Source organism: Anguilla rostrata, chromosome 9, assembly GCF_018555375.3.
Source record: "Anguilla rostrata isolate EN2019 chromosome 9, ASM1855537v3, whole genome shotgun sequence".
Taxonomy (NCBI): Eukaryota; Metazoa; Chordata; class Actinopteri; order Anguilliformes; family Anguillidae; genus Anguilla; species Anguilla rostrata.
This window is the reverse complement of record NC_057941.1, coordinates 7,829,056-7,844,986: the sequence shown is the minus strand read 5'-3', so window position 1 is coordinate 7,844,986 and position 15,931 is coordinate 7,829,056. Positions and strand designations below refer to the sequence as shown.

General features: G+C 52.2%; 1 protein-coding gene across 4 annotated transcripts in view; it reads right to left on the bottom strand.

Moving 5' to 3' along the window:
• Positions 1-256: 256 nt before the first annotated feature.
• Positions 257-15,931, bottom strand: part of aatf (apoptosis antagonizing transcription factor) — a 39,695-nt gene continuing 24,020 nt past the window's right edge. The window contains exons 10-12 of one of the 4 annotated variants that reach the window (XM_064350066.1): positions 15,669-15,749; positions 13,633-13,704; positions 257-905 (exon numbers count right to left, since the gene is read on the bottom strand). In XM_064350066.1, coding sequence (XP_064206136.1) covers positions 842-905; positions 13,633-13,704; positions 15,669-15,749 — 217 coding nt within the window. In that variant the 3' untranslated portion in view covers positions 257-841. Of the gene's footprint in view, positions 906-2,709; positions 2,957-5,489; positions 5,636-13,628; positions 13,705-15,668; positions 15,750-15,931 lie in introns of those variants that run through there. The other 3 variants (XM_064350068.1, XM_064350065.1, XM_064350069.1) reach the window with 3 other exon arrangements.

Sequence of the window (15,931 nt, the reverse complement as noted above, 5' to 3'; positions counted from 1 at the left end):
CCCGGGGGCCCCCGCTGATCCAGGGAGGCGCGCCGGCCGCGCCGACTCCGCGGCTAATTACGGCGGAGCGCCGCTATCGGGCTGTTTGTCTCCGAACGCCGCCGCCAGAGCGCCCGCCGCCGAAAACACGAGAGAGGCGCGCGAGGGGGGGGGGAGAGGGGAAAGAACGACAGAGCGGGGGGAGGACGAGGAGAAAGAACGACAGCACGCAGGGGGGAGAGAGAACGAAGAGAAAGAACGACAGCGCAAGCTAACGTCACGCTCGCTTCTTTTATCGTTTTTTTGTTTTTATTCATTCAAGACGATACAATATCCGTAGCGGTGGAAAAATGGAGACGGAGCGAACAGCGGACTGTTTTCCGCGCCTGGTCGGGTCCCCGGGCCCCCTGGGGGTGCCGGGGGGGGGGGCTGCTGCTCTGGCGTTCGCCGCGGCGGAACGTACGGGCCCGCACGGTGCCAAAGCAGCAAAGCCTTATGGGATTGAGCGCGGGGGTCTATTCATCGCCGCCCGTTGAGCAAGTCTTTCAGGGGTGTTAAACGCAACAATGCTGGCTTTCCAAAAATATAATGAAGCCGCAGACGCGGTCGCATTGTGGCGACAGAACTGCGCCTTTTTTCAGTCCAAGAAAACGTCAGGTTTGCAGAGCATTGTGGGAGTCGTGGTTTGACACACTTTATTCAAGTCCTCTCTCTCAGGGCTGTCCAGACCATGCCAGGGCTAGTCCAGGGGAAGGGTGCGGGGCATCGAAGGGGTCAGCAGGAAGGAGCGGCACCTGCACCGCACGCACTTCCTGCTTCCCAGTTCAGCCTGCGGAACGCCCCGCCACGCCCTCGCGGGATCTCACTCCCGCGGAGTTCCGTCGAACGCGGAGTTCTTCCCGAAGAGCGAGCGGAAGAGCTCCGTCCTGCGCGGGGAGAAGGGAAAAGCCATCAAACACCAAAAAAATAACACACACATTCACACGTTTCAAAACACTTAATGTACCAAGCTGCATACAAAAAACAACACAAATTACAAATGTACATCTGAAAACAAAACATTTATTATACTTTGATGGTCTTATTTTGATCTTAATATTTTTGTGTAGTATAGCGCTATTCCTTAAATTGTACGAGTAATTTCCAAAAAGTGTGGTCGCCTTAAAAAAAATAAAAAATGGCTGCAAGCTGGGATGACCTACTAATAAAAACAATGACAAAACCGTTAAGCGTCGAATATCTGCCTTTATCAAAACGCCCGACGCTCATTTCTCACAGATTAAGCAGCCGCATCTGCACGCAGCAGAGCGAGCGCAGGCCTCGTCGAAGCGCCGCAAAGATACGCGCTCACAAACAAATAACTCCAAATCACGCTCCTTTGATGAGGGCATTAATTTCGGGCTGACGCCGTCGCTGTAAATCCACGTCTTAATCCAGATCTCTCCCGTCGCCGCCCCGTAAGCCCGTATCTGATAGGTTTTTTAAAAAAATCTTTCAAGTCCATTAGCTCAGTATGCGTCGTTGGTTAAGACCGGCTACGATATCGGAGATGGGCGAGGATATTTAATAGAACGTTTAGATTGCGTGCCCATGTGTGGGTAGGGGGGAGAGGATTTTCCGATCTGATTGCTTTTGGAACGGGGGACGGCGGGGCGGGGGGGGAAACGCATAAATAAGATGACCCAAAACTGTCGACGCTGATAATAATTAAAATCTACGGAAGAGAGAGGCGGAGACGGGCACCCTTCCAGTGCGGGTCACGGTGAGAGGAAGAGGGGGGGGCGGTGCTTTTGGCCCTGTGGACCCGCGGGTGGCTGACGGGACGTAGCGACGGGACGTAGCGACGGGGCGGAACGGCTCTGTAGCGCGTCTGTGGGAGACGGACGATTCAATCAGGAGGCCGTGTGCAGGTGTAGCCCCAAACCTGCACGTTTGGGTCGACTCCCTAAACGGGCCTCGAGGAACGCTGACCGGGGACTGCCGAATTCAGATCGATGAGGAACATTCAGCGCCTGAGATTAGAACACACCACTCCTGTAAAGGTCCAGGAAACTGAAATCTGAGAATGCTTTGCTGATGTGTTGTTTTAACACGTTTCGTATTCACAAACAGCTCAGAAAGTTTTTTTTTTTAATGATTCTGGCAAAAATAAACTTTAATAATAATGTAGAACTGTGCTGAAATTGGCTTGCGTTCCCTCTTGCCTACACGGCAGGGTTCCAGTGGAGGTGGTTAGCTGGGTACAACGTACGTCACTACAAAGCTAAGACCGGAGAAATCCTTCCTGCTCGTAATATGGACATGATGCTCTTTCCATTTACATGCTGAAGCTGATGGAGCACAGTGCTGCATTAGGTGCGCTGGTGTTCAGGCAGAACGCTCCACTCGTTTAGGTGTGCTGGTGTTCAGGCAGAACGCAGCGCTTGTTTAGGTGTGCTGGTGTTCAGGCAGAATGCAGCGCTCGTTCAGGTGTGCTGGTGTTCAGGCAGAACGCTCCACTCGTTCAGGTGCGCTGGTGTTCAGGCAGAATGCAGCACTCGTTCAGGTGCGCTGGTGTTCAGGCAGAACGCTCCACCTGTTCAGGTGCGCTGGTGTTCAGGCAGAATGCAGCGTTCGGTCAGGTGTGCTGGTGTTCGGGCAGAACGCTCCACTCGTTCAGGTTTGCTGGTGTTCAGGCAGAATGCAGCGCTTGTTTAGGTGTGCTGGTGTTCGGGCAGAACGCTGCACTCGTTCAGGTGCGCTGGTGTTCAGGCAGAACGCTCCACTCGTTCAGGTGTGCTGGTGTTCGGGCAGAACGCAGCGCTTGTTTAGGTGTGCTGGTGTTCAGGCAGAACGCTCCACTCGTTCAGGTGCGCTGGTGTTCAGGCAGAACGCTCCACTCGTTCAGGTGCGCTGGTGTTCAGGCAGAACGCTCCACTCGTTCAGGTGCGCTGGTGTTCAGGCAGAGCGTTGGGGCAGACGGGAGCAGAGCGGCTGGCTGTGACGGAGAAAGCCAGAGGCTCACAGCCGAATATTTATTCAGAAATATTCCCCCCGTCTGTCGTGGAAGTATTTCAATCACAGGGATATTTACACTGCCGAGGAGAGGCAGGCCCATTACAGCCGGTGTGTGTGTGTGTCTGTGTCTGTCTATGTGTGTCTGTCTTTCTGTGTGTGTGTATGTGTGTGTGTGTGTGTCTGTGTGTGTGTGTGTGTGTGTGTGTGAGAGAGTGTGTGTGTGTGTGTGTGTGTGTCTGTGTGTGAGAGTGTGTCTGTCTGTGTGTGTGTGTGTGTGTATGTGTGTGTGAGTGTGTGTGTGTGTGTGTGTCTGAGAATGTGTGTGTGTGTGTGTCTGTCTGTCTGTCTGTCTGTGAAGCCCACAGCCCCAGGGGATGCAGCACACTCCCCTGCTATAATAGCACTTAATTACCCAGCAGCACTGTGCACAGGGGACTCGCACATAAAAACAGGTACAATAAAAAAGAAACGCATGCAGTGAATAAACATACAGAAACCGATGGAAAAAAAGCATTCTATGTTGAATCAAAGAAATGTGTGTGAGCCCATACACACGTAATTACAGCCAAGTGCTTCCAATGGAATAAGCGAACAAATGTCAGCCTACAGTAATAAACATATAAAGTGCATGTACTTACTTCAAGTATTTTTTCCGACAGTGAATTAATGAATTTACTGAATTTACTGAGTGATTAAAGTCAATGGAATTCTCAGCAACACACAGTATACTTATCGTGAGTGCACTTATTGTGGCCTCAAACGATGCCAGAAAAAGCCGGGGTATTTCCAAACACCTGTGTTTGTGGAACTGCGATAATTCCCTGAAATCATGCAAATTATATCGCGCTTCCATTACCAGCAAAACTGGCAGAACGTGCAGGAGAAGGGCCGCGGAGGAGGGGTGTACAGACAGACAGACAGACAGACAGACAGATGTCAGTAGCATGTGTGGGGGGTGAACGGGTCGGCAGTGTGTGTGGGGGGGGGTTACAGCTGCATGCTCCTGCACGTGCACATGACAGCCACCTTCTAGAACCTGGAGCCACTGTCTTTGTCTGCGTTCATAAACTCACACGCACACAAATGCACACACACACACTCTCTCTCTCTCTCACACACACACACACACACACACACACACACACACACACACACACACTCACACTCACATAGACACACACACACTCTCTCTCTCTCACACACACACACACACTCACACACACACACACACTCACTCTGAGGCAGTGTTGGGCTCACACACACACACACACACACACACACACACTCACTCACACGCACACACACACTCACACAGACACACACACACTCATACATATTTATAGTCGCGCGGCCGTTTGTCTGTCAGGCGCCAGCGCTGGTCTGAGGAGCGCCTGAGCTCGCCGTCTCCTCCCTCCTGCCGCCTCTCGCTCGCTCGGGGAAAATTGATTTTTCTTTTCTGAATCATCTTGGCGGGGTCTGAGCGGTTAACCGTCTGCTGGCCAGAGAGCACCGTGATTGGCTGACACCGGGCGCGTGCCATCGCCCCGCCTCGGCCCTCCGGTCCAGCTGGAGCTCCACCATCGGGGTACAGGACATGGCACATACCCCAGAGTACAGGGTACAGGACAAGGCACATACCCCAGAGTACAGGGTACAGCAGAGGGCACATACACCAGAGTACAGGGTACAGCACAGGGTACATACCCCAGAGCATAGGGTACAGCACAGGGTACATCCCCCAGGGTCCAGGGTACAGCAGGGTGTACATACCCCAGAGTAACAGATACAGCACTGCCCTAGCCTGTGTTACAGGTGCAGGTCTGGTGACAGTGCAGAAGTGTTCTGACCTCTCAGAGGAGGGTTGATCAATCCCACAATCCTCTCTCTCATCCCCATCACCCCGCAGGCCCACCCTCTGCCCTCTGGGATGACAGACCGCGGGTCGGCCAATCCCTGCCCATCGACTCCAATTCTGTCCCGTCCCAAATCGGAAGTGACCCCGCCACGGCCCGCTAACAGCGGCCAGGTCTGTAGGCCAAACGCCTGCGAGCTCGGCGTTGCCGTGCCAACAGCCAAGCGCACGCAGAGTTTAATTAAAAACTTTTTGTCCTCTGCCAAAGAACCGGCAACCGGAGAAGGGGAGGTGAGAGCAGACCCACCGCAGGGTCGGAAAGGCTTTTGGGCCGCTCGCCGGTCCCATTGGAGCACGAGGGTCCGTCCACAGCCAATCACCAGCAAGAACGCGCGCCTTTACATCGCTAACAGGTGCCTCCTTTAAGAAGCAGAACTAGATTCCCCTTCAGCGCAGGGGTTTTTTTTTAATAATGCGCAGACCGGACGCCCGTCACTAGATGGCAGTGTTGGACGCGGCTCAGCCAGCCGACTCCTGCCCTCTCCGATCGCGGATACGGAGAACGCTGAAATCTGGAGCGGCCGTGCACCTCTGTCCCGCAGCGGCCCGCCCCATACATCACTGCCCCTGCCCCCGTCTCCTTCCAAGGCGTCCTGGATTCGTACACATTTGATTCCTGCGGGCCCATTCTTTTACTGTCACTGCTGTTCTTATCACCCCTTAGATGGAGTTTAGCCGGAGATTCGGTTCGTTTGGGCAAACGGTACGGAATTGGCTGACGCAGGGGATCCAGTGGTTCTCTCCACACTGTACCGCAAGAGCAAGGGGGGGGGTACAGCATGAGCTGCCAATGTGAAGTTGCCACGTCAACAGGAATGGAATTCATTTGCAGGAAACAGCCAGAAAACAGACATCACTGTGACATCATACAACAGATTCTAGCTTTGACGCCGTAAAAGCATCCCAGTGTTCCGCGGTCGTTTTGTTTTATAGGCTGGCACTCATGCCACCGGGGAAGAAACTGCCCCCTGTGTCACGAGAGAGTGCCAGCTGCTTGTGGGTAACGGCTTATATCACGCTAACAGCATCAGCAGCCTCTCAAATGGGCCTTGGCATCCTGCTCATTAGTAACTTTTAAATCATTTGCCGTAAAGTCTGCTGTCAATATGCATAGAAGTGTCATTACACTTTGCTTAACTGGTGGAGAAGTGTATTGGCAAGTGTGTTTTTCTCCACAACTAAGTTAACTTAACATGATATATGAGAGAGAGCAGGCCAGGGGGGGCGAGGGCAAGAGGAAAATAGAAGATAATTGAAATGGTTTCTACACATAAATTACAAATGGATGCAGGTATACAAACATACACAATATGCTGTAATACCGAAACATTACCTAAAACGGTGTAGTATTACTTCCTGCTGGGAGTCACTCACGCGTGACCTGCAGGCCCCCCAGCAGTGTGCCAGGCAAACAGGCAGGGCTCGGCTCCACCGGGCCCCGGGACTCCAGAAACAAAACACTCTCAGCCCACCTTCCACAGGCACTCCACTCCTCCCCCCGTCCCGATTTCTACAGACACATCTCCCCATAACACGCTCCCACAGGCACTCCACCTCTCCCCCCGTCCCGATTTCTACAGACACATCTCCCCCATAACATGCTCCCACAGGCACGCGCTTCACCCACGGTCCACGGCCACAAACACCGACATTCTCCCTGCAACCCACACCTACCACACACCTACAGGAACTCAAAGCTGCGCTGAGCCACACCTGCATGTGATCTAGGAACAGGATAAAGGGAAAGACAAGTAAAATTACACCTGAGTTTCTAATGAGGCTTGAGAGAGGCACTACACACACACACATCACGGGCTACCTGACACTAACACACTGCCAGCCATCTGCTCAGTAGATGCACGGTCTCTTATGAGATGCCTTGTAAAGCGTATGTGTGGTGAAAGCCATATCCAGGGGAGAACAGCCATGTAATCCCACAACATTACTGCATGGAGGGCAGGGACCAGTACCCGGATGTGCTGCGATGGCCTACAGGCCATTCCCTCGCATGCCATTGGTCATTCTGAAACACCGCGTTGGATGGCTGAATGTGATTGGTTAAGAATGCCCTAAACAAAAAATCCATGCGCAGTGGTTGTTGCTGCTTCATTGAAATTGCGTTAAAAGCCAAGAATATATTTCTTAGATCTGAAACAGACGTACGGCTCACTCAATCCGTCACATAAAAATGCAGAATCACACACCGGGGTTTTCCTGGCATTGAAATGTCTTAGCCGCCTAAGCCAGAAATCTCGCGCAAAAATTTTTTTAAAATTAAATAAAAAAACACCTGCAAAACAATTAGAAATGGACCATGTATTTATTGGTACAATTTGGTCATGAATGCTAGGCTACGAAATTTCAACTTTAAACTGCCTGACGAGCTTAAATGAACTACAGTAGAATCCGCTCAGCTGCATAAACGAATGAGGCGGAGAGTGTCGATGACAGCGTGAGCCAATAAGGCGTCCGCAGCCCATGTGATTTAACAGATACCGCCTACCTTGGGAAATTTTGGTGGCTTTGTGTCTTCACATGTAAACTGTCGGTTTATTTATGCCGAATTCTAACGTATTGATAGATCATTAAGCGTTGTAATTGGACATAATTCCGTGAGAAATGTAGCTAAATGCAGGGAGACGTTGCGTCGATGTTGACGGTGGCAGCAAAGCCAGACCGACTGTGGATGTCACAGAAAGGCCCCACCTAGGCCTCACTCTGAGCCAGGAGAAACCCCGCGCTCACACACATGCACACACACACACACACACACACACACACACACACACACACACACACACACACACACACACACACACACACACACACACACACACTCAATCAGTCACACACAAATGCAAAATCACACGCTCTGCATACATTGTTTTCCCTGACATGCACGCATACGCACACACACACACGCACGCGCACACGCACACGTACAAACACACACACACTTATACATTCTGTTGAAGCAAACGCGGTGTGGCCCGCAGGAAGCAGCAGTCAGCCTGTCAGGGAGCGGAGGGGGAACTTAATCCTCAATCCCCGTTTGAGATGCAGGGCCAGGGTCATGGATTACAATAAACTGTGATTATGAAATAATGCCTGATTCTTATTCGGGCCGAGCTGGGCCTCCGTGCACCCGGCGCTGGCTGTGGAATGCTGAGCGAGCGGGAGGCAGTGCGACAGGGAGCCTGGAGGAGGGCAGGAGCGCCGTGGGGGGAGGAAGAGCGGAGCGCCGTGGGGGGGTGGAGGAGCAGGGAGCGCCGGCACATGGGGGTGGGGAGGCGGAGGGCCTACCTCCATGGGGGGGGGGCGTCTGCCTGCTCGAAATCTCCCTGGCTCGTGTGGGGTCAGGAGGGCGGCCCGCTATGGATCACACGATGGCCATCTACCTTCCTCTGCCACAGCAGCTCCAACCTGGCTCTGTCTGTCTGTCTGTGTGAATGTGCACGTGTGAGTGTGTGTGTGTGTGTCTGTGTCTGTGTACACCATGTAACAGTGTTATCAAACGCATGTGGTACTGGGTGTGTGTCTTCTTGCATGACCTTGGCTTTCAAGCACTGAAGACTGCTGTCTGTTAATTGTGTGTGTGTGTGTGTGTGTGTGTGTGTGTGTGTGTGTGTGTGTGTGTGTGTGTGATTATGTAAGAAATAGATTGCGTGTGTGTGCGCATGTGTATGTAACTGTGTGATTGTGTTTATGTCAGAAACAAATAGTGTATGTCTGCATGTGTATGTGCATGGGTGTGCATAACTGTGCAGTTATGTCAGACATTGTGTGTGTGTGTGTGTGTGTGTGTGTGCGCGCGCATGTGCATGTAATTGTGTTTATGTCAGAAGGAAATTGTGTACCTGGGTGCATGTGTATGTGAGGGTGTGCATGTGTGTAAGCGTGAGTGATGGTGTTTATGTTAGAAAGAGATTGTGTGTGTGCGTGATGTGTGTGCATGTGTGTGACTGTGTTTATGTCAGAAAGACTGTGTATGCGCATGTGAGCGCGTGTGTGTGTGTGTGCGCGCATGTGTATGTGCACGTGAAAGTGTGTGTGTGTGTGTATTGTGTTCATCAGAAACAGACCGTGTGTGCGCGCGCATGTGTATGTGCACGTGAAAGTGTGTGTGAGCGTGTGTGTGTATTGGGGGAGGGGCCGCACTCCCACCCTTGTCCTCTGCCCCTCTCCCTGGGCATTAACATTCATGGGGCCAGTGGTCCGTGTCGGGGCCATAAAGGCGCGTGTGAGATATGGCGCGGGGGCCCGGGGGGCCGGGGGGCCCGGGTCATTCATTCCCAGCACGCCCGCACCTCCGCACAAAGGTCAGCAGGCATGCCTTCCCGCAAAGGTCGCCGGCTCCTTTAATGTTATCGCAATAGATCACAATTATTACTGTAGCCCATTGATCGCTATGTAAATGAAGGCGGCCCCTGGCACGGCTCGCCCGGGGAAGGTTAGGGAGCGCGCGTTCTGTTCTGTCGCTACTGCGCCCGCTGGACGCGTTCCGTTCTCCGCGTGTCTGAGCTGAGCCGGCCTCCGCGGATAGACTCGCGTCGCCGCCGCGCGTCAAAAACCAAAAAGAACGTTTCGCGGTCAGACGTGACACGGACGAGAACAAACGCGAGGGCCTGCTGGAGAATGACAGAAAAGACGTGGGTCCTCCAGGGATGGGGACGCTGTACTCGCCGTCTTACACAAAAGGCAGGACCAGGCAGCTCTGGGCTGATCTTGCATCAGAACACCACAAGCAGCGGGGAGAGTTCCAGAACCTTGGACAGCAGCTCAAACTCTATGTCAAAGCCATTCAGTGTGTATTTCAGATTTGTTAAAACTGAGAGCTTCCTCAAATCTGGTCCACACTATATTATCTACGCAATATTATCAGTTGCCCATATGATTTATATTGCGATTCTTTAGGTATTGCGCCTTGATATACAATTTTTTTTGTTGTTGCCTGTTTACTTTTTTAACACTGGGCCATGCAAAACAAAACAGTTCAATCACTTCCAAATACAATACATATCATAAGACTGAGGTTAAAGCTCTAATAAGATTTCTGCCACTACACTTTCAAGACACTTCAAACATTACAATTCTAGCCCCCGAGATGTATTTTTTGCCTTTCTATATCTCCTGGGCACAATTTACAGACAGAAAAACTACAATAGATGTGATGAGTAACATGTAACTGTAAAAGGGAGAGAAAAGTCTAAGAAAGATTTGTCTGTCATAGCTGATGGTACTAAATCGGCATTAATTGGTCGTCATATATAATTCAAACGATGAACATAGAGAAGAAATAACCTTTTACAGGACCTCAGAAAAACCCCTGACACTATTAATAAATCATGAAAACTTCTTTCAGAAAACTAACATAACAAAGGTACTGGCAACAACTGTCAAAATATTAACACGCCTAAATTTATCACAGTCAAAAAATATTAATTTAAACAAAATTATACCTGGAGTTTCAGCTAGATGCAGGGAGATGTTACCCCACCAGTGCCTTTTTGGGGTGGAGTGTGCATTTGCCATTGCACAAGGTCTCATTTTCTTTGAGTTTTCTCACTGATTGGCCACCATAAGTTCCGAGGCACTCTTGCATTGTTTGCAGCATAAAACACAGAACAAACACAGACTTGGACAGCAAATATGGCTGCCACTTCCAAAATATCATATGGCATTTGTCTGTTTCTTAAAGTCAAGGAAAGAGACCATATTTGGCGGTGTACCATAGAAGACAGCTGCAGAGTTGAGCAGAGCAGTGAGCCTGGTTGCAGCCGTGTGATTGTGAAGTTACACACGTTCCGCTTTGGAGGATGGCAACATCGCGTCTGGTAATATTTTGGGAGGAGTGTCGGTTGGCATATGCATCTGGGAGAACACGGATGCATTTACACTTGTGTGACATCTGCCTCAAAGGCGTCTCAGCCCACCTCCTGAAGTGGTTTATGTGGCGATCGGATTTGCATCTGTTCCCAATGCATCCTGGGTGCGTTTACACCTGCGTTTTGGATATGTGGATAATCCCTATCCAGATTTAATCCGGATTCTCCAGACGCAGGAAAGGACCAGGTGTAAACGGGGCCTCAAAGGAAAGCCGCCATGACACCTCGGGCCTTAGTTCTCGCTTTTAAACACCGAGCAGCGCCACCGTGTTCCCACAATGACTTTAGGGTTCAGCCCTGATCCGAAACGCTTCGTTCTCCCAGTGCTACACGGCAGGCTCTGCCCTGAGCTGCTCTGTGTGCAGTTCACCTGTGTGTGAGAGACGTGTGTGTGTGTGTGTGAGAGACGTGTGTGTGTGTGTGTGTGTGTGTGTGTGTGTGTGTGTGTGTGAGAGACGTGTGTGTGTGTGTGTGTGTGTGTGTGTGTGCGTGTGTGTGTGTGAGAGACGTGTGTGTGTGTGTGTGTGTGTGTGTGTGTGTGAGAACACTACTCCATCTCCGTAAAGCCTGGGCTGGTCCAGGCCGCTACATAAATCATTTCAGCGCACGCACGTGCCCCCCCCCCTCAACACGCGGCCCCCGCCGCTCCCGCAAAGTCACAGCCCGCACCTCCCGCCCCTCCCCCACCCCCGCCGTCCCCACAGTGGATTTTCGGGGAGCCGAGTTTGCTCCTCAAAGTGCCTCTTTTGTCCTCTGTGACAGTGCCGTCGCAGACAGCCCTCGGCTGCTTCCCGGCCCTCGCGTTCCCCTTTAAAAAAAAAAATAAAATAATTTTTTAAAAGATGATATATGTGCGTTTCTGAAGGAGGAGAAAAGCCGCGAAGACAGTGAGCGCGTTACACGCCGTGCCAATCGGCTGGACGGAGACCCCCCCCCCCAATCACCTCACACCACACCCCTCCCTCCCCCTCCAACCTCACACCACACCCCCCCGTCACAGACGTGCTTCCCTCGCCAATCTCAACCCAAACGGGCCAACCCTCCAATAAAAAGAGTAATGAGGGCCTTAATGACAGCCGTTAAAAGGCTAGCGCTAAGTGAAATATTGGCCTTCGTTTAATAGGGCTGGATCGGAGGGACACGCCCAGCCACAGGGCACACTAGGTGACATATGCGGCCTGTGGGGTCACCTGCTGCCCCTGGGGAAACCATAGCGACAGACCAAACAGACAGACAAACAGACAGATAGACCCACACCACGCACACACGATAAAACCAAAGCTAACTGGTTCAGACTTAAGGAGGAGGAAACCATTAACTCAGAATTGGGAAATGCATTCCACACAATTAAGAATGTTAACTCCGTGGTAAAATTCAATACAAACCAAAACAACCGGCAGGTGGTGAATGAAATGTGGTATGAAAAAAGACAACCGAAAAAGAGTCATGTCCCTCACACAAATGTAACTTTCAGCCTTCCAACACAGAGAACCGTGCTTATCTTTCACCTGCATATTTACCCATTTCAATTAAAACGGAAGCAAAAGGGTACAAACGTACACATTTGAAACTGCCGTTAATTCTTGCAAAATGAATTTAAAGGGTTTTAAGTACGTAGCGCGTACCCTGCTATGCCCGAGTCTGTTTTCTCAGCAGGCAGAACCAGGGTTCAAACGCAGGACTCACATTTCTCTTCGCTCTGCGCCGTATCGACCTGCTATCTATTCAGCTGCGCTGCTCCTGCACGGGCCTTCATGATGAAATAAAAATGATGCCCAAGACCCCTAAATATTCTCCCCACCTCGTCTTTTAGTCACAATTCAGAACGCCCTGTCATGCTGGTGGGGGCCGCTCCATCACTGCGCCTTTCACAGTCGGCTTAGGAACGCAGACTAGCGAGCGCAGGCTACGCACCACTGTGCTACGCAGGCTGTGCACCCTGTGCTACGCAGGCTACGCACCCTGTGCTACGCAGGCTGTGCACCCCTGTGCTACGCAGTCACTGCGCTGGAGCAGCACTCATCATGCGCATGCAGTCCTCAGCGTCTGCGTGGTCTCTACCAGGGAGGTCTCTCTCACACTGAGCCAGGGAGGACCCTGAAGACCGCAGCCCTCCCTCACTGAGCAACGCCTCCATCTGGGCTGCCAGCCACGGCCAGCACTGGCATCGCCAGGAAATCATCAGCTAGATTCTTCCTTTAAATGCTTAATATCGTACATTATGGCTAAATCACCTCACTCTCTGCCACGCACAATTTAAAAAACCTGGGAACATACGGAAAGACATCTTTATCTGTCCGAAGTTTCCTTTTGCTAACTGTTCATACAAGTAAAAAAATCTGAAAATTTTAGAGAAAGGCTACACTGTTACACATGCACAAATAAATATACACATGCACGCAAAGACACAAACGCGTACACACAGACACACACGAGAGGGTGCAGAGAGCGCACGCCTCTCTGGCCTGTGAGCGAGTGTGTGTGTGTGTGTGTGTGTGTGCGCTCACCTGAGTAAAGGAGCAAGGTGAGAGAGGTACCAGAGGAGCACTTCCTCCAGTAATTACTGCGTGTGCGTTGGCCCCCTCATGCACCCCAAAGAGCAGGCTGGTGAGCGCGGGGGGGGGGGGTGGTTATGGAGATGTGCCCGTTGCGGTAATTACAGGCTGGCGCGCGGGTTTTTGGGAGGGGTGGGGCAGGGGGGGCACAGCGGCGGCGGTGGCTGCAGCGGCGGCGGCCGCGCCCGTGACGAATGGGGATCTGATAAGGGGCTGTGGAGGCGCGGCCGGGTTGAAGAACGGGTCGATGCCGGCCTGTCACGGGGGAGGGGCGCCTGATGAACGTTATTAATCTATTACTCACCGGGCGTCATCACTCACGCAGCTGTGGTCAATAGGAGCCATGAAGTTCACCAGCTTGCCGTGCACGTGGAACCTGGGGGAGAGAGAGAGAGCGAGAGGGGGAGAGAGAGAGAGAGAGGAGAGAGAGAGAGAGAGAGGGAGAGAGAGGGGAGGGGGGGAGGAGGAGAGAGGGAGAGAGGGAGAGAGAGAGGGAGAAACAAACTTCCATCAGCCTATCTGAGTTCCCTCCATGGTGCAGAGGACAGGACGAATCTGAATGAAAGAGTGTCGGAGAAGGGAGGGGGGAGGGGGGGGAGTGAGAGTGCACATTCAGCCGATTCTGAGATTTTGTTCAGTGTGAACTTTCTTCTTCAGCTAGTTAGCTATCAAAAAGCTAGCATGAAAGCTGTGTGTGTGTGTGTGTGTGTGTGTTTGTGTGTGTGTGTGCAGCACACTGGTCCCCTGAGTTTCCCAATGAGCCTTCAGGCTGTGACCCACCCACACAACACAATTAACACGGCTAACGTTAACAAACATGAGCAGCGGCGAACAGGCAGGTGTGTGAGCCCTTCAGCACAAACAGAGAAACCCGCGGTGGGGGAACGGAGAGGAGGGACAGAAAGGACTCATACGCTGCTCTGGGACTCAGTGAGTCTGCTGGGTGGCAGGGAGCACTGTGCCATGCAAACACACCCCAGGAAACAGCACCTCCTGGTGTGGACCTCCTCCCCCACCACCTCCCCCACCATCTCCCCCTCCCCCTGCAGTTATCACTGGAGTCACTGCGACTCCCTTCCCTCCAAAAGAGTTCAGTACAGCAGCCCCCTCAGGACACAGACCTGACCCGGGGCCCAGTACACCCCCCCCAGAGCTGCTCCCCTAGGGAAACAGCATCTGACGCAATATGAAATATCGCTTAACATTACAATGGATGCCGAAGGCCTTTCTCCATTTTACTGATGCGGGGCTCGACTGTGCGTTCAGAACTGTGCGTGTTCTCCAGGGAAAGCGAGGCGTCACCACGCTGGACTCAGAGCGAGGGGTTAAAGGTCACCGTCACCTGCGCTACCTCAGCTCCTCGTATCGGCGGGTCACAGAGTGGGAGGAGCTAGCCCGCGCGACCGCGAGCGGCGGTATCCGTGACAACGCGTAGAGGGAGCGGCGGTATCCGTGACAACGCGCAGAGGGAGCCGGCGTCAGCGCGTCTCCCCGCGATTAGCGCGGACAGCACTTAGTGACGCGCCACGCCCACAGACCGCGGCATCGATGGCCAGTAATTACTGCCTTTGAGCACTAATGCACGAGCCGTCCGTCTCACTCAGTCACCATAGCGCTGGCGGTGACACCGGGGGGTCCTACCTCTGCAGGGCCGCGCACAGGCAGAGGCACAGACAGACGAGCAGCCAATCACAGAGCCCGTTGACGGCAGGTTGGGTACAGAAGGTCATGACATACAGAGTGTAAATCAGATGGAGCCTTTTCCACACAACTGAAGAACTGACATCCCTCAACAGCACTGCATTTATAGCGCATAGCTGGGAAAGACAATATAAGAAACTTTAAAACCATCCTCATTGCAGGGCCACTGCCTTGATGTCTACTAGCCATTTGGCCACAGACTCAACTTTTATTCCATTTTTCCAAGTTTCATTTAAAACTTTTTCATTAATCAGTGAAAAACAACGAGCACATAATAAACGATGATGGTCAAGCAAACATTACTTCAGGATCAGCTCTCAGTGTTTGTTAAAAGATGGATGTAAGAACCAAAAGGTTCTTCTCCAGGGCCTAAAGGGGAAGCGTACGCAGAGAACCGGGTTGGGATCTGAAGGTCGTGTCGGGGCTCAGGTTTCATTTAAACCTACGAGTGACAGGGCCGGGATCCTTCTGCCTTCCTACTGAAATCCAGGGGAATTCCTCATAAAAAAATACCCAGATAAAAGAGCGTATCGCTGAGGAGAGGAAATTGAAAAATTTGAGTGTTGGGTAATCTCTGAGCGTTTGAGTCTTTTATCTCCCGCCTCCTCCCCCCCCCTTCCTCCTCCTCCTCCTCCTCACCTGACTTTGCGGCCCTTGCTGGCCTTGGTGTCCACCTTCCTTTTTATCTTACTGCGCAGTTTCTGTATGGCCAGCCACTGCCTGCAGGAGAGAGAGGAATAACAGCACTGAGAGAGAGGGAGGGAGGGGGGAGAGGGAAAGAGAGGGAGGGAGGAGAGAAGAGAGAGGGAGAGAGACAGAGGGGGGAAAAAGAGAGGGAGAGAGAGGGAGAGAGAGACAGAGGGGAGGGAGAGAGAGGACAGAGAGAGTGGGAGAGAGAAGGG